Source organism: Rana temporaria, chromosome 8 (genome assembly GCF_905171775.1).
Source record: "Rana temporaria chromosome 8, aRanTem1.1, whole genome shotgun sequence".
Taxonomy (NCBI): Eukaryota; Metazoa; Chordata; class Amphibia; order Anura; family Ranidae; genus Rana; species Rana temporaria.
Window position 1 is genome coordinate 48,736,894 of NC_053496.1, and position 18,048 is coordinate 48,754,941.

The 18,048-nt window shown below is 46.4% G+C and overlaps 1 protein-coding gene across 1 annotated transcript in view; it reads right to left on the bottom strand.

The window, feature by feature from the left end:
* Positions 1 to 621: 621 nt before the first annotated feature.
* The window catches only part of RIMKLB (ribosomal modification protein rimK like family member B), a 61,219-nt gene continuing 43,792 nt past the window's right edge, over positions 622 to 18,048 (bottom strand). Inside the window, exons 3-7 of the mRNA XM_040361735.1 lie at positions 13,024 to 13,241; positions 5,204 to 5,434; positions 4,896 to 4,982; positions 2,543 to 2,746; positions 622 to 1,134 (exon numbers count right to left, since the gene is read on the bottom strand). Coding sequence (XP_040217669.1) covers positions 638 to 1,134; positions 2,543 to 2,746; positions 4,896 to 4,982; positions 5,204 to 5,434; positions 13,024 to 13,192 — 1,188 coding nt within the window. The 5' untranslated portion in view covers positions 13,193 to 13,241 and the 3' untranslated portion in view covers positions 622 to 637. The remainder of the gene's footprint in view (positions 1,135 to 2,542; positions 2,747 to 4,895; positions 4,983 to 5,203; positions 5,435 to 13,023; positions 13,242 to 18,048) is intronic.

Below are 18,048 nucleotides of genomic sequence, written 5' to 3' on the forward strand. Positions count from 1 at the left end.
CCAACGATAGACCAAAAGCCAACGACTTGACTCTTCCGAAAGCGGAAATACTCAAACCGCAGCAGATAAATTCATATACAAACTGGAAACAGCAGTTGTATGCAAGAATAAAAAAGTACCAAAATCAGCCAAAACAAACTTCAGTATTGTGGATATGGTTTTGCCCCCCCAGAGCTTGTTAAGGCTCGGAGACCAACAATACCATGTACTGTATATGTTGGCTCTTTATTACTATTGTGACCCCACCTCTGATATTCCACAGGTGGAAGATGGAGGCCACAATCGAGACTTAAGCCAGCCAGGGGTCAGACCAATTTTTGTGAGGACTTGATCTTTACATTTTGGTACAACTATTTATAGTAAAAATATGCCGATATACTTCTCCTTTAAACAACACGTTCAAGGTAATATGGAAGAAGTCTCCCCAGCTCCCACACTCATAGCTCAGTGGTGCAGCCTCATTTACAACAGGGATCCGGAATTACCCCCCCCACCCCACAACACCAGCAGTAATGGCCCTTTTGATATTTACACGTGCTTGACCCCAACAGGCTCCCCCCCCCCCCCAAAACCCACCCCTCCTCCCCCCATTCCCAACCCACTTTTCACACCACCCCCCCCCCCTCCCCAATGCCATTTATTCCACCAAAAGCTTGATTTCACTGGCGAGAAGCTGGTTCATGTTAAAGATTGATCCCTTGGTGAGAAGCTCCCTCTCCGTGGCAGTGTCAGGATCACTGTCCACAGAGCTCGAGCTGGCGCTCATGCTGTCTCCGGTGTCGTGATGGAGCAGTGGAGCGGGCACGTCGACTCCCGAGACAGAGGTGCCCCCAGGGAGCTCCGGCTCGCTGGTCTCACTGGCGCTGGACACGACGGAGAGGAGGGACATTCGTCTGGTCAGTCGGCTTGGCAGGAGGGAGATGGCGTAGTCGGCCACCATGGAGGCCACGTCCATATTGCAGGCTTTGTCAAAGGCGATGAAACCCACGTTGGCATTGGCTTCGCACACGCAAAAGGAGCCGTCTTCTTTGGTCAGCAGGTCGATACCGCACACGTCCATTCCCAAGATGTTGGAGACTTGAATGGCCAGCTGCTTTCCTTGCTCGCTTAGCGTACACATCATTCCGATCCCTCCTGTTAAAGACAAATATGGTGAGGTGGCGGGGCAGATGGCAATAACGGTAAAATTATTAATAGTACCCCATTCCCTTGGTGTCCAGGTGAGAGGAATAGTGCCCCACTCCCTTGGTGTCCAGGTGAGAGGAATAGTGGCCCAAGTGCAGGATAAATGCAAGCAGAGGGTGGCATCCAGCCCGCAGTTGAGACCACTGTTCCAAGACATCAAGTGAACCCCTTATAGAAGGAGGGTGATGAAGTTGGGGAAGTATCCTCTACCTCACCCCAAATGTTTACAGCTATGCCCCGCCTCTACACATTCCTACTGGTCCAATCACTATGACAGGCTGCCTCATTGGCCCACAGGAATGTGTAGAAGGCAGGAAGTGGTCTTCAAGCCTTATCCTGAAAAGGATGAAGACAGCCAAACCAGAACAGCTTTTCAACTGGGTGAAGTTGAGCTTACCGAAAGCTACTAGTATGTGCTGGCACCTCTGACTGCCTGTATTTCAGCAGTTTTACAACAATCCCTAAAGCTAAACCCTGTGAGGTTTAGAAATAAAAACGCATTACTTTTCCATTTGCTGAAGTAATATTGTACATGTTATTTTTACCCACAGGGAGGGATGGAGGAAGCATTAAGTGTTGGTGTTAACCACTACGGTATCAAACAACGGCTATCATAAGGCAATAGAAAGGCAAGCATTCAATAGGAGGGACTGCCAGACAGTTTGTGGAACATTAGGATGTGGCCTTCTGACTGCACCCACATTTTTGCACACTGCTCTGCCATCACTTATTGTTGGGGTGCAGGACAGACCCGAAGCCCGAGACTCCCACTGCAGCCAACGGCCGTAATTAAACCACTAGTTGTAAAAATAGAATTATTGCAGAGATGTTACACGACTGGTGGCCCAGGGAAGGGGCAAGCACAGTAGCCTACATTCATACAAACAGAAGAAACAATGGGCTATGTCAGGGGCAGCAGTATTAGATGCCAACTTTGCATATGTGCTAAAGGTAAGATAATTAATTTTCCAACACACAAGTCTCTCCCTAAACATTAAGAAAGTCTATTAACAAGTCAGCACTGTGTCTAGGTACCTTTAGACACAAGCCCTGTACATCTGTTAAGTCAATATGGCCCCAGTCCTGATCCATATCATCTGACAGTCTCCTCTCAAGGGAGTGTGCAGTCATGCAAGGTAATGGAAGACAAGCTTGGTTCAGGTTTATCTGTAAATAGTAACATGCAAAAAAACAAAACAAAAAAAAAAAAATAGTCCGTCTTTGTTAACCTGTACTAAGAATGATGTCCACAATTCGCCTATGTGGAAGAACATTCGTTACAACCGGCAACCAATAGCCACTGTAGCCGTCAGACTGCTTAATGAGCATGTATGTGATAAACGCACGCTGTATTCACCTAGAGAGCAGTTGCTTTGCATTCTTCCATCTGTAGAACACCTCAGCATGGTGCCGATCACACGACCACCCACGACGATAACTCGAACGTCCCGTCCATGAGACTCCTGTACGTACTTCTGGAACAGATACGGGGCTTCGTGACGGATGAGATGGCTCAGGTCTGCCAGATGGTGCTTGTCCCGAGCTAGAAACACAGCTTTACCTAGAAAAAAAAAAAAGAGGTTAAACTTAAAGTACTGCTTAATCCAACAGGTGCTCAGCCCTCTAATGAAAGATGGTCATAAAAGCCAGCACATTCAACAATGTTCATCTGATGTCATCTACTGCAAACTTGCATGTACTTTATGTAAATCTATATAGGAAATGGTATTTGGCACCAAAAACCATGGAATAGATGCCACAACACCATATTGGAGAAAAAATAAAAGGGATACGTTTTCTCTACAAGTGCCACCATATTTAACTACAGATACAAAAGCTTCCTCTGAATGGCCAAGTATGAGATTGGCCAAGATAGTCCAAGTATGAGATGGTTGCATCATTGGCCTGAGGAAGCTTTGTATCCATCGAATACAAAGCTTCATGTGAATGGCTGGGCAGAGCTCCTGTCCCGCTGTCTGAACACAGCGCTATATACTGTATGCAGCTGAATCTATATACAGTGCACACATCGTTCATCTGGACCAGCTTGGTCCAAGCAAACTATTAGGCTTCACTAAAAGATGGAGACCACTTAAGGCAAATACTCCTTTTATGGCGCCTTCAAAACGCCTTTTTTCATCAGAAGCGCTCATGGCCCCTTAAAAAAAAAAAAAAAAAAAAGTCTTAAATAAGATGCCCATACATGATTGTGCCTTGAATTATGATCCAGCGCTCTACATCCCTATTTTATACTTTCACTGCAGAAACCCCAAATATCAGTCACAATCAGCTAAACAGAGGTGGGTACCATATTGATGGAGATGGCATGTACAATAATGGCTTCAGGTATTTTATGGCGCCTTCAAAATTGCCTTTTCACCAGAAGCCAGTCTGACAGCAGTGTCTTAAATGTTAATCCCTTTCTCACCCACTGTACACATGTGGCAGCAAAAGGTGGTCTTTATATACCCATCCATGTTGTACCAAGCACATGCTCAAACTCCCTGAGCCCTACGGCTGCACTGTCAATTCTTTGTCAAGACAAACTGGAAACTAGCAGGATGGACTCCCAACCAGACAGACAGTTAATGACAGCGATACAGGAAGCTGCCCCTGTAACACTTTCAAGCATTACACTTCATAAAAAAAAAAAACGACTAGTAATATGAAGTTAAAGCGGAGTTCCACCCAAAAATTGAACTTCCTCTTATCCCACTCCTCACCCCCTTACATGCCACATTTGGCATGTAATTTTTTTGGGGGGGGAGTGGGGGCTTCAGGAGAAGGGGACTTCCTGTCCCACTTCCTCCTTCCGCCGAGGGGCTGCAAAGACGATTAAGCTTAATCGCCTTTTGGCAGCCCCTCCCTGTAGGCGATCGCCTAGGACACGTGACAGGTCCTAGGCGATCGCCTGTCCAATCAAACAGCGCCGCGCGCGCATGCGCAGTGGGTGCCCGGCCGTGAAGCCGAAAGCTGTCACGGCCGGGTGCCCACAGTGACAATGAAGACGCCGGCCGGGGAGGGGGGGAGAGGAGCGGCACGTCGCTGGAATGCTGGAGCAGGCAAGTGTGTTTATTAAAAGCCAGCAGCTACACTTTTTGTAGCTGCTGACTTTTAACATAAATATTGGCTGGAACTCCCCTTTAATTTGCAAGTATTTTACCAGATTGAAGAAAAAGGGGGATAGAAAAGCTGAAGTGCTCACCTATCTTGAGAGAGAAAGAGTGTGCAGATCACATAACCAAATCCAAGGCACTTTGTCACATGATCTGATGAAAAGGTGATTAGCCAAAGTGACTCAGATTGCTCTTTTCGGCAGGGATTACATGACCAAATATCTACCCCAATAAAAAGGAGAGTAAGGGCCAAAGCTCTTCTGGCCCTGCTTCTCTTGTGGGTCACAGGTGTGCACTCCTACAGCGGGCTAAAGTCGGTCCAGGCTTTAATGTGTGGATCCACCCAGATCCCTGACCAGGAGCTGCCTTGGCCTCTCCACATTCCGCTGAGAACATCAGCCAGCCACTCCTACCCCCTCCAAAGTCCAATGCTCTAGGTAGGGAGGGGCAGAGCCAAAAAGACTGACAGTCACCATTTCTCTGCTCGGTCATCTTAGATCCCAGTTTAGATGCAACAGGGGAACAGATTTCTGTTCCCCAACCCAGAAAGAGGTCTCTACACAGCCAGGAAGCCAGAGACTTGAATACACTTACCTCTGTGACCCCGAGTGTTCTTCACCACCATAGGAAACTCCAATACTTCTGCCTCATCGATCATCTTTGAAAAGTTTTCATGACCACCTTTATAAAAAAAAAAAAGTCATTAGTATAAATGTAGTGAGACCACTGTTCTATAAAAGGCCCTTTTAGAAAAAAAATTGGGTTTCGGAAGCAACAGAATTTCTAATGAAGGTGTTTTAGCTGTTCCCAAAAATTTTAATCACCTTTCGCCAAGTCGAAAGAATAGTCCTGTAAAATTACTTTTGCATGGGCAAAGCATCCAGACCAAAGCAGACACTTACCGTAGGAGAATGTATCAGGCAGGGGTACACCATGACCAGCCAGCTCCTGGAAAGTCCAGAACTTATTTATACAGTTGAGGATGGCCTGTGGCCTGTTCATTAGCCGGCAGCCCATCTTCTCCAGATGTCTAAGGACGGTGATGTCACTGTCGCTCTGCACCCACGGGGTAGGCACACGGACGACCACAACCTGTGGGTAGGACGTAACAAATTCTCCGTTCACACGCAGGCCTGCAAAAACAGAAAAAGAAAATGTAATTTGTGTCAAGATTAGAGCTTACAATTAACACGGGAAGCCTGTGCCCTAAGACTGAATGAGTACAAGGCTTCTTCTGACTGGCTGAGGTGGAGAGGCAGCTGAATGTCAATCCGCCCGAGCCAGAGGAAGCCTTGCATTCATCCAGAAAATACAAAGCTCCTTGTTAATGGGTGAACACTGCTCATCCAACTTTATTTTGCTTCGGGGACAGGAATTCCCCATTGATGAAAGTGCCAGAAAGCACGCTGTGGTGCACCCTAAAGAGTGATCTACATTCACATCCATCTTCAGAGAGCATTTGACGAGCAGTGAAAGAGGGGTTGCATGTTGCACCACCTGCTTTAACTCCTTGATCCTCACACTAGCATGTAGTTACAGGGAACTTGCACAGCAGCCCCATTCGCTTGAGGGGCGGTATTCCCATCACAGCCAGAAAGCAAAGCGGCATGCGTACACCCTTGGCCTCTGCCTTTAAGGGGGTAGTGATCCTTTGAAGTGGCTGTTAAAATCATGGCTTAACCACGGGGTCCACTTCCCATACCTCGCATGTAAACAAGGCTTTTATTTTAAAGTCAAACATGTTATACTTACCTGCTCCTTCTCAAGTCCCAGGCTGGCCTCTCCCTCCTGCAGCATGCACCCCGAGAAAGCAACATGCAATGTGGGCACCCAAGCAGGCATGCTCCAGAGCCCTGGCTGTGTGTATTCAGAGCCGTCACTCGGCCCTGCCCCTATTGGCTGCGATTGACAGCAGTGGAAGTCAATGACCGTTGAGGCTGTCTCAGCCAATGGGAAGGGAGAGTCCCCAGAGAGACAAGGCTCTTGTACACATTGCTGGAGCGAGATAGGGGCTCGGGTCAATATTGGGAGGGTCTGCTGTACAATGAAGGTAAAATACTTTGGAATCACTAACAAGAAAATATATATATATATATATATATATATATATACACACACATATATATATATATATATATATATATATACACACACACACACACACACACACACACACACACACACACAGGCTCATGAATATGCAAATTCACTAAATCTAGGAGGTTTTCAGATTTCCCACTGGAGGAAAACTCCACACTAAAAATTTCCATGAGAAAGAAAACTGCTCTCTTGGACCCATATCCTCCGAGTTCTCATGTCTACGTTTCTGAAGCACACTACTTTACAAAATCTGAAGATGAAATGTATTGTTTATTTTTTCCATGCAGAATTGCCAGTGAAAACAATTGTTAGAAAGCAAAGCGCTCTTTTACCCAGAAGACCACGGGGCGATGACGATCTTGCAAAACAATTCCCGTTTTGGTGAAATGGGAGTTCACACGGGGGCCCCCGAGGTCAGGCGTAGTGTGCGTGTGTACGCAGGATTTTGCAGTCAGATGCCACAAGACTGATTAACTCTCTCGTGCATGGGAAATTCAAGAAGAAAGTGATTGCTAGGTCAGCGCGCAAACAGGAAACTGCCGGTCAGCCTCCTCGTATAATAGAGAATGCACCGGCACGTAAGCCTCTTCCAACATATACATGCAAAAATGCTTTCATAGAAAGAAGCTGCGGCCCTGGCCTGGACTAAACCTTCCATTGTTGGGGGCTCAGTGACCTCTGACTTATTCTTCTGCTCCTATGTCCCCGCTAAGCCTCTCTATATTGTAAGCTGTGCTAGATGAATCCTCATTTGTCGGTGAGAAATAACGAAAGAATGTTTGCGAATCATTTCTGTATCCTGATTGTAATGAACCATTGAAACAAGTTTTAACCCCTCCCTGCCCGGCATCCCTTTAAAAAAGTTCAAAACTACTGGTTGGGCGAAGAATCGGTGATCAGAATCACCTGACTGGGAGCTGATCCCATTGGCTATTGGTCATTAGTGGGAGCAGAGAGAGGTCTGACATAAGCATGCCATCACAGAAACATTGTATGCCCCAGGAGCACCACTGGTTTGTTATCTCACATGTGTGAGGTAGGTTGTCAGCAGTTTAAGGATTGACTTCAGATTGGGCTGGTAAACATTTAATCACCCCCCCCCTATAATCTGGAAATGGACCAGCTTGAATACCCAAAGAGGTCTTAATAATCAGCCTCCAATATGGCACTGAACAGCTCAGACTGGGAGAGGGTCTGGCAGCACTCTGGGCCAATCAGGGCTTTCCTGCTGTGCACATGCTTATAGGAGGGGATAGCGGAAGGATGACCACCGATTATCTTGGTCGGTTGAACTTGGAGTTGCATCTATCAACCTAAGTTACCATAGCCAATTCATTCTCCAATAACTGTCTCTGACTTTGAAGTTCAAAGTAGTTGTCAACCTCAGACATGAAATATAAACAAAGCATATTCTTCTATAGTGTGTACTTGTCCATGTCCAGAGCACCAAGTGGAATTTCTGTCTGCTTCCTTTAACACTTGACAAGTTTTCCTGACACCGATAGATAAAAAGGTGACAGGGGAAGGAGCTCCAGCACACAACCCGATTGTCAGTCTCAGCTGTTTGTGTGCAGGGTGTCCCTTCCCTCCAATTAGCTCACTGAGCTCAGCAGTGTGCAATTTCCGCTCCCTGAAAGCTCAGACAAGCTGTATAATTTCAGGACTCAGTTTTATTAGATACCTTCTGTGCTTCTCTATGCAGCGCAGGCAGACTATGGGTGGTGGGAGGGGCCAGCAAGGTGATGTACATAGCTTCCTGAAATCACAGTTCCCTCTCAGGGGCAATCAGGCTTGATGCAAGCAGTAGGTTGGCACTTGGAATGAGTTATTCAAATATCAAAATGCCTTTATGGGCATGTCAGTCTTGAGTGGGCGTTCCTAGGTAGGTTGTAGTATTCGAGAGATCACCCCGAGGTAACTTTACTGAACATCCATTATTGAAAGAATTGAAAATCGGGAGTTTAAAAACAAACCACACACGGTGATGAGAACTTGGCGTTTCAAAACGCTGAAGCAAGGCAGCAGTTGGCAAATGTTGACCCTTGTTGCCTCTCCACATGCCAGAGCACAATGCAGGCACCTCGGTAATCTATTGCACAAGGTCACTATGCCCGAGCTCTGACCAGGTCAAGTTGAACTTTGCTCTGGGGCCCCTAGTATGATGAAGCAGAAATTTGACACGTGCCGTGTATATAAGCAGCACCTTGTGTATTCATACTAGCACATGCATCATTTAATCACAACAGGTTTCCTTTAAGAAAAGGCCACGACCGGCACAGCAAGGAGCAGCATTCCGCTGCATCAACTACAAGGAAGAGGCACCTTCCTGCTTCCACATCATTTGCACTTTTATGGCTGCCGCAATGCAGCTTCTGAATGGCTTGCAGCTGACGGGAGCAGTGCTCAGAATGCTGATGGGAGGAAAGCCTCGTCGGAGCAGAAAGATTGATAAAAGGTGAAGGGAGAAGGCTGGGATGTGCCGACACAGCCAAAAACGGACACATTCAGAAGGTAATTAGCCTGACTATCGCAGTCATGGTATGTGGCGTCTCAGTGCAAAGTGTCTGTGCCGTTCATATTCTGAGGGGTGGGGGGGAATTATGTGGGCCACCATTAAGGCACAATCAAATCACTCCTGGGGCAACACTTGGGTGGTGGCTACAGGAACACTTAGCCGCATGCTTTTGATTGTTGCCTATGCAGAGAAGAGGAGGAATGAGGGTCAGTGATGCCTTTCTCCAATCATTGTGTACTGGTGATGATTTCTGCCATCTTGCCTCTAGCATAGCACAATGAAGATAAAGTCAGGCTATAGGAGGGCAGCCTACAAATCAAAGGCACTGCTGCCCTTCCTGTGATAGTCATCCCTCTGTATAGCTCAGAACCCAGAGGGAGACAGATGAAGCCATAGGCTATGAAGGAAAGGAAAAAATCCTGATCACAAACAGCATGCAGCCTGTGTGCCCATCATATGCAGCCTGTGTGCCCATCATATGCAGCCTGTGTGCCCATCATATGCAGCCTGTGTGCCCATCATATGCAGCCTGTGTGCCCATCATATGCAGCCTGTGTGCCCCAGCCCCCCCCTCACTGTCTGACCGGCACACACTTACCCCAGCCCCCCTCACTGTCTGACCGGCACACACTTACCCCATCCTTTCCTTCATATAGCTGAGCTTTCTCCCCACCTGCCCTCCCAGCAGTAGATCAAGGGCCTACTAGAGCCTTGAGTGACACCTTTAAATTCCATATGGGTTCACAGTGAGGCCTTGGGTTGGACATACATTATGTAAATTTCTTTCCTTGAACTACAGGTTGAAGGAAAGCCACTCGATTCTCTCCCCCTCCCCCCCCCCATCAACCACCCAAGTCAGTATTAGGGCAATCCATCCCACTGCGCTATTGTATTCTGACAGCAGGAAGTTTCCATGCCATCAGAATAAAATGATCATTGATAGAACCGATAGTCGAGAGATCGACTTCAGTACAACCAGTCCATTCATATTCATTGGGTTGAAATTTGGCCAGCTGAATTTCGATCCATCTGTAGCCAGCTTTGGATGTTGTACATATCAGGAACAGCACAAATTTCGTTATTTCGAGTCCCCTGCTGGGAGCGTTGTATATACTGAACGCAGAATCGGCTACGTATAGCATTCAGTGCTGTGCTCTGGCAGAACCGTTTTATCCTGTTCCCAGAACAAAAGTTGGTTGGAACGTGGCTCGGCCATTCCCAGGAAGATCTTCTGAATGCATACAAGGCTTCCTCTGAGGTGGGGGAACGTTACATCATTTGTCCGTCTCAGCCAATCAGAGGAACTTAGGAAGCCTTGTATGCATTTAGACAATGCAAAGCTTCCAGCCTGACTGTTCCAGAAAAAAAAAATAAAAAGGTCTCCCTCCTGCTGCCAAAATACAGCATTGTATATGCAACTGGGCCAAACAAACTAAAGTCATGGTAAACCTGGAGTTGGGCCTCTACTTTGCCGCTATCAGATATGCCAAACGGCTCCCTCCAGAAGAAATGGCCCTTGAAACACACTGGGAAACGGACACTTCCGGGACCATCAATCTCTTGGGTCCTGCCTCACTGGTACCTCCAGCTGACCTCCATGGCATAGGACAAATTACTGACAGGTCATCAGGAGGAACCACAGTAGGTTGTAGGAGAATCTAGAGCAATTATTGTTTTTTAAAGTTAGCAGTTACAGTGTAGCTGCTGACTTAAGGACACTCACCTGTCCTAGGCGAAATACTGCAGCTGCTGACTTTTAATACATTGACACTTACCTGTCCAGGGTGCCCACGATGTCGGCAGCTGAAGCTGAGCAATCGTTCGGCTCTTGGCTGCTCGTCACCATCCTCGGTGAGGAAATCAGGAAATTAAGTGTTGCAGCTTAACTTACCGATTCCCTACTGCGCATGCGAGTCGCGCTGCTCGTCTTCACTGGTCCCTGCTGTGTTCTGGGAGCTGTGCGTCTCCCAGAAGACAGTGGGGGTACAGAGTAGGTGCCGGAAGTGGCGTACACTTAGATCTATGCCATGAAGTGGGAGTAAAAACCTGTATTAGACAGGCATCTGCTCCCCCTGAAAGGTGCCAAATGTGACCCTAGAGGGGAGGGCGGGGCTAGGGTACCAAAAGTGCGGGGCTAGGGTTCCAAAAAGTGCAGGTTCCATTTTTAGGTGAAACTCCACTTTAAGCACCAGTAACAGATAGAAGATCTGGGGAGGCAAGAATCTGTGGGTCAGCAACCCATGAATTTGCAAGCAGGTGACTGGTAGATTGTGCCAATTCCCTACCAACTCCTGAAACATTTACTGGAATCAATCCCTTTTCCTCCAGCAACAGCTAAAACCCTGCTTTTCCTCCCCTCCATCCCGCTGGCATTCAGCTGCTGACAGAGTAAAGGGGATCAGTTTCAGTAAATACTGCTCCTTTCCTGCTGCCGTCCCCCACTGGCCACTGCAGGGGATCCTGAGGACGGAGAGCCAGAGGGGGGAGGGTATGGATGCATGTGTGCGCAAAGGGTCAGTAAATATGAGATTTACCAGCCCCTTCTGAAGGAACACAGTGAGCGATTGGTACCACTCACTGTTCATTTTTAACTAAATCATAGTAAACAGCTTGCTGCGATTCAGTGTGTGGACAGGAGCCTCTGTACAAAGCCATTCCTGTTCATTCAGTGCAGCTGAGGCTGCAGAGACATAGAATGAGACATCAGATCAGTTTAGACACCTGATATTTCACCAAAGTGTCAGATACAGAAGATGGTGCAGTTAAATACAGAGATCTTTGGGAGACCCCCATCTGACAACCAGAAGTGTGGGATACCAGTGGTGGCTCTGCACAAGCACAATGATTGGAGTCGTCTGCGGGACAAATATTCTGTTAGAGGGTGGCACAACTCAGTTTTTCCCTTTAGTCAGGGTTGGTTTAAAAACAAACATTACCACTAAACACTCACTACAGCTTCACTCCAACACAATTTCCATGTGCCGTTATAAACAGAATAGTCTCCACTTGACTATCATCAGCTGCAAGGACATCTCAAAAAAAAAAAAAAAAAAGTGTTTTTAAAACTTCAGCTGTTATTAAATATAAGCGTTCCAGGCGCTTTACTAAAGAAGCCAACCTTGTGACCAAACAAACATGTGCAGCCTTGAAACAAAAGTTCTTTGCATTAGATAACAGGCCAAACGGTTACAAAAAAACAGAACCACCGATGCTTTCAGAAAACCGCCATTACATTCTACAGGAGGGTCTTGCTCTGACTCCTCATTCTTCCATGGACAGCTGGTAGAACGTTTATTCGGAGGGGAAGGCATTGCTGTGGTACAGTGATGCTACTCCTGCATTTTCCACTCATACAACTGGCTGCGTTTCAGAATGCAGAGTCTGGGCTTAAGACTGGCAAAATAGAGAAGGGGTGGGAGGGAGAGAAGACAGGCAAAGGCGCCTAGCATGCTGTGGTTCTAAAACGCCAAGTTCCAGAATGTGTGGGATGCCAAGGTAAACGGCTGACCAACTCTGAAAACAAGCTAGTGACTAGGGGGGGGGGGGACTTTTGGGCATCATGTACAAAAAGTACCCGACGATACCATGCTAAAGTCGTTCGTTTTCTAAATCTGCCTTTCCTAAAGTGGTTGTAAACCCATTTTTATAACTTTATGCTACAGGTAAGTCTATATTAAGGCTTAGCTGTAGCTATCCTGGATATCTCCTAAACCTGCACGGTTTAGGAAAGAGATATGCAGTTAGCGGACCTCCAGCTGTTTCAGAACTTCCATCCCCCATGATGCATAGCAAGACTGACAGCCAAAAGCATGACACTACGAGGCATGATGGGACTTGTAGTTTTGCAACAGCTGGAGGTCCGCTAGTAATAAAAAAGGATGAACATACCCTCTAACTGGAAAAATCCCCTTACACTAAACCACCATCTCTACAATTGGGATGATCTTCAAAAGGGTTCTCCCTCTTGCACACCCACCTGTTCAACTTATCCTTCGCCCACAGAGAATGTTAGGGTAGTGGCCTGTGCAATGTAACAGACATACCAGAGGGATAATTAATGGGAGGGGAGGGCAGGGGATCTTGCCAAAAACTGCTCAATGAACTCACCGAGGTTGCCTTGCTCAATGGTCAGGACCACATCATCCATAAGCAGGTATCGGAATTCCAGCTCTTCTTCGCAGCATTTAGCTTTGAGGGCTCGCAGTATCTCCTGCTGAGGGTAGTCATCTTTTATCCTTCGGTCTGTCAGGAACCAGATACGTCCAGAGCTGCACATCTTCAAAAGGCCCTGGTATGTACAGACGGAGGTGGCCCTAGGACGTGGTCTGAAATAAAGAAAAAGGTTTTCTGTTAAAATAGAACTGGGGGTTCTTCCTCATTCCAAAAAGGCAACTAGATACGCCCTGGATCAACAGTCTAAAGTGAAACACTTCTAATCACCAAAAGGTTTTCCAATGCACTAAAATCTGTGGCAGTAACCAATAAGTCTTTTCTACAGAGAAGAGAAAAGGATTCCGTGTGTATGGGCCAACAGACACACCAGTTGAACAAGGATGATTACATTCAACGCCTCACTGCCCATGCTTAGTTCAGTCTTTGGGTAGCCATACCCGGCTTGTTGCAATGATTAGGCGACGGTTGGGCATTCTGTGGTCTATAATACACACATTCTAAAACTGGAAGTGCTTAATACACAGAGGTTCTCCATCTTGTCTGAAAGCAGCCGTCCTACGAATAAGTCATATGCCCAATTCATTAGGCAAGTGGCATTTACCTGCATAAGAGGCTCATTAGCATTGTACCTATAGGTTCAAGGATGAGCAGATGCCTCAACACCTTTTATTTCAGGTAAAGCAGAAGTTCAAGATTTAAAAACCAAACATTTATACTCACCAAGGTGAATGCTGCGTCAGTCCACTGCTGGCTCTGCAGTCAGAACTGAGCGATCAAAACATTTTAATGTGTAGATTTTAAATTTTTGCTTTCCTTTCCGATATATGAATACATGTTGTAATTTGCTTTATTATAATCTTTTACTGTATACAGTATATTGTCGCATGGACTCTGGCCCCTGAAGAAGGGACGGAACTCCTGAAACGCGTAGGGCCTGAACTCATCCCTGCGGACACATACATTACTTATTGACGTACCTTGTTTTTAAACAAAATTGTTTTGCTCTTCATATTTCTTGTTTTGTATTCTTTACATAATAAATTTTATTACACCTTATATTTTCTCCTATCATTGTTACCGTTAAAGCCCCACCCTGGGGGATCCTCTCCTTTTTCCTAGCTAAACCAGGGGTGTTGGTAACGTATCAGGGTCTTCCATTACAAGATACTATTCCCTTTCGAGCGATCAAAACATGGTTGAACACTCAGTTCTCCTCTACACTCTAAGCAGTGACCGTCAGCAACCAGTTCTCTCCTCCAGCACTCACTGGAGCATTGTGCTGTGGAGGAGACAGGAGGGGCCGGCTCAGCCTCTCAGCAGATAGGTCGAGAGGCAGAGACAGGCGCTGGTCCATATGATCAGGATCTTTCTAGAGCCAGGACAAGCTGACACATCAGCCAACAGCAGGCTGCAGCCAGCTGTCACCTTAAATCTGGTCACAGGAGTGCAGAATGAACCATAGAAAAACACCTGTGTATGGCTGGTCTGGGAATGTAGGCTGCCATTGCTGACCACTCCTTTTGGGAATGGCAGTTGCCTACCGATTGTTTCGGACAGAGAACAAGTGTATTTGATAAATTCTGACATTTGAAGCATGCTTGCTTCAGGTTTATAGTTCAGAAGCATTAGAGGAAGTGTAGGGCCAGAGCTCTGTAGGTCACAAGAGTGGCCTGAGTTCTGCACTCCTGTAACTAACCCATTTTCAGCTGACATTAGCACTCACTCAGTGGCTCCAAGCTCTGGAGAGATCCCGACTTAGAGCCCATTCACATCTAGGCGACAAAACGCCCGACGCTTGTGCCGCTAGAGGGGAGAATTCCCATTGCTGTCTATGGAGATGTTCACATCTCATAGACGCCGTATGCCTGAAAAAAAGTCCCGGACCCTTTTTTTCAGGCGGCATTGGCGTTCGGCCATACAAAGCAATGGCAAGGCTTTGGAAAAAAAAAAAAAAAAAGTTACACACTCGCGGCAAAATACACTGCGTACGCGGCGTATCTTGTCGCAGAGGTGTGAATGGAGCCTTAGCTAGGACTAGCAGCACCGGAGGAGCAGAGAGTTGCCAAAAGTCACAGCTCCCTGTTGAGTGTAGGGAAAAAAATTTAAGTTATAAAAATTGATTTGCATTTTAATGAGCGAAACAAGTATTTGAGCCCCCATCAGCAAGATTTCTGGTTCCCATGTGTCTTATACAGGCATCAAGCTGAGATTAGGAGGGGGAAAAGGGAGTGCTCCCAATGTCAGCTTGTTACCTGTATAAAAGACACCTGTCCACAGAAGCAATTCAGATTCCAATCTCTCCACCATGGCCAAGACCGAAGCTGTCCAAGGATGTCAGGGACAAGGCTGACATCCTACACAAGGCTTGAAGGGGGTACAATGCCATTGCCAGGCAGCTTGATGAGGGTAACAGTTGGTCTGGGGCTCCATGCAAGGTCTCAAGGATCATAAGGAATCAGCCCAGAAATACACAGGAGAATCTTGTCAAGGCAGCTGGGACCATAGTCCACAATTGGCAACACTACACTGAAGGACTGAAATCCTGCAGTGCCCACTAGGCCCCCCTGCTCAAGAAAGCATATGTACACGCCCGTTTGACATTTCCCAACATCTAAATGATTCAGAGGAGAACTGTGAATGTGTTGTGGTTAGAGGAGACCAAAAATCGAGCTCTTTGGCATCAATTTAACTCGCCGTGTTTGGAGGAGGAATGCTGCCCATGACCAAGAAAATCACACCCATCAAACATGGAGGTGGAAACATTATGCTTTGGGGGAGTTTTTCTGCCAAGGGGGCAGGACAACTTCACTGCATCAAAAGGACGATTGACATAGCCATGTCCTATCAAATCTTGGGTGAGAACCTCCTTCCCTCAACCAGGACATTGAAAATGGGCCGTGGATGGGTATTCAGGATAATAACCCAAAACACAGGCAAGGCAAGGCAACAAAGGAGTGGCTCAAGAAGCACATTATGGTGCTGGAGTGGCCAAGCCAGGGTGAGAGTTTGGGGTGGAGGAATTAGACTAACCTGCACAGAGTCCTGACCTCAACCTAATGGAACATTTTTGGGATAAGTTAGAGCAGAGACAGCCTTCCCAGAAGAGTTGAAGCGGTTATATTATACAGAATTTATATAGCGCCAACAGTTTGCGCAGTGCTTTACAACATGGGGGCAGACAGTACACTTACAAAGGGATCAGAGGGCCCTGCTTATTCGAGCTTACACTCTAGAAGGGAGGGTCAAGCTGCAAAGGGTTATAGCTGCAAAGGGTGGGCCAACTCAATATTGAACCCTACAGACTAATGCCCTGTACACACAATTTGATTATCGGATGAGTAATTGTCCGTTTTTTGCATGCTAATCTCACGTGGAATCTGATGAGCTTACTAAAGTCACGAAAATTCTCATACGACAGAATAAAAACTCGGAAGTGATGTCATGCATTTTCACACGACAACTGTACTGAATGAACGAAAATCATACGATCTGGCATCGTACAAAATTTGTTGGGTGCATGTCGGCTCTTAAAACGATCCGATTATCATACGATCGCGGCATTACTTTTGACACTGGTGATAATTCTTAGCCCTCCCTCAGTCTTATCTCACCAACTATGCTACTTTTATTACCATGTACATTGGTTTGTTCGAGTTTGAACATTCTGCTAAAACTTTTGGAAATTACTGCTGGGACCTTAAAGGGGTTGTAAAGGTTTTTTTTATTTTTCGAAATAGGTTCCTTTAGAGCCGGTTCACACTGGGGCGACTCGTCAGGCGACTGATCCGCCTGACAAGTCGTGTCCCATTCTATTCAATAGAAACGTTCAAATAGGAGCGACGCAAGTCGCTCCGACTTGGAAAAAGGTTCTTGTACGACTTTGGTGGAGACTCAGGGGGACTTGCATTGACTTCTGTATTGAAGTCAATGCAAGTCGCCCCAAAGTCATGTAGGAACCTTTTTCCAAGTCGGAGCGGCTTGAGACGCTCCTATTAGAACGGTTCCATAGTACAGAACGGCTAAGTTGCCTCTATGTGAATCGGCTCTAAAAGGAACCCATTTAGAAAATAAAAGGTGACATACCCCAAAAGCTTTTTTTTTTTTTACACACAAAAAGTACCAAGGCAAGTGTGACTTAATTCTACATTTAAAACTTTTTTTTTTTTTTTAATAGATTGTAAGCCCCATGAGCAGGGCCCTCCTACTCCCTCTGTATTGGAATCATACTGCCCCCTTTACACTGCAACATGCTGCGCTATATAAATCCTGTATAATGGTAATCCATCTCTGCATTAGTCCACAAACCAGGCCGATGAAGCACTTACCCAGTCATTGTTCAGAAAAGTGGAAACTGCTAGCTCAGGCAAGCTAAAAATAAGCGCTAGGTAATGTAAAAACATACCCTGTGTATTGATGTAACTAATTGATCTTATTGCAGCAATGCTTTTAGCCTAAAACATGCAATGTGCGTTATACAGAAAGCTAGGGAACTACATTTTTTTTTTTTTTTTTTTTTACACATAAAATGGATTCTGGAACAGAATAAAAGATCTGCAATGTCAAATGACTTGCGTTTTATTGTGTAGTCATTGAACAGATACTCCAGGATTTCCTCTAAATAAAGCGTAGAAGGAAGTGTGTAATGCTAGCAGTTGATTGGTAGGTTGCTCCTATAGATCGCTAGAGAGACAGGCTTGCTGGATTTTAGCTTCCTTGCGACGCATGCTGGCGGTGCTGACGCAGCTGTTCTACAGCCCCAGCCGCAAAGAGATGCAAGACGGCAGACAATGGATTCAGTGTAATGGTAGAAGGCAGCCACATGCGCCCCCTTCCCCCATTCATCCTGCCTAAAACCTGGAATAAGCCACACAAAAGACATGCATGGACTCTGCAACATCCCCCCCCCCCCCCCCTCTGAAGCAGCCACACCCCTACAAGCCAGCCAGCCCACTCCTCATC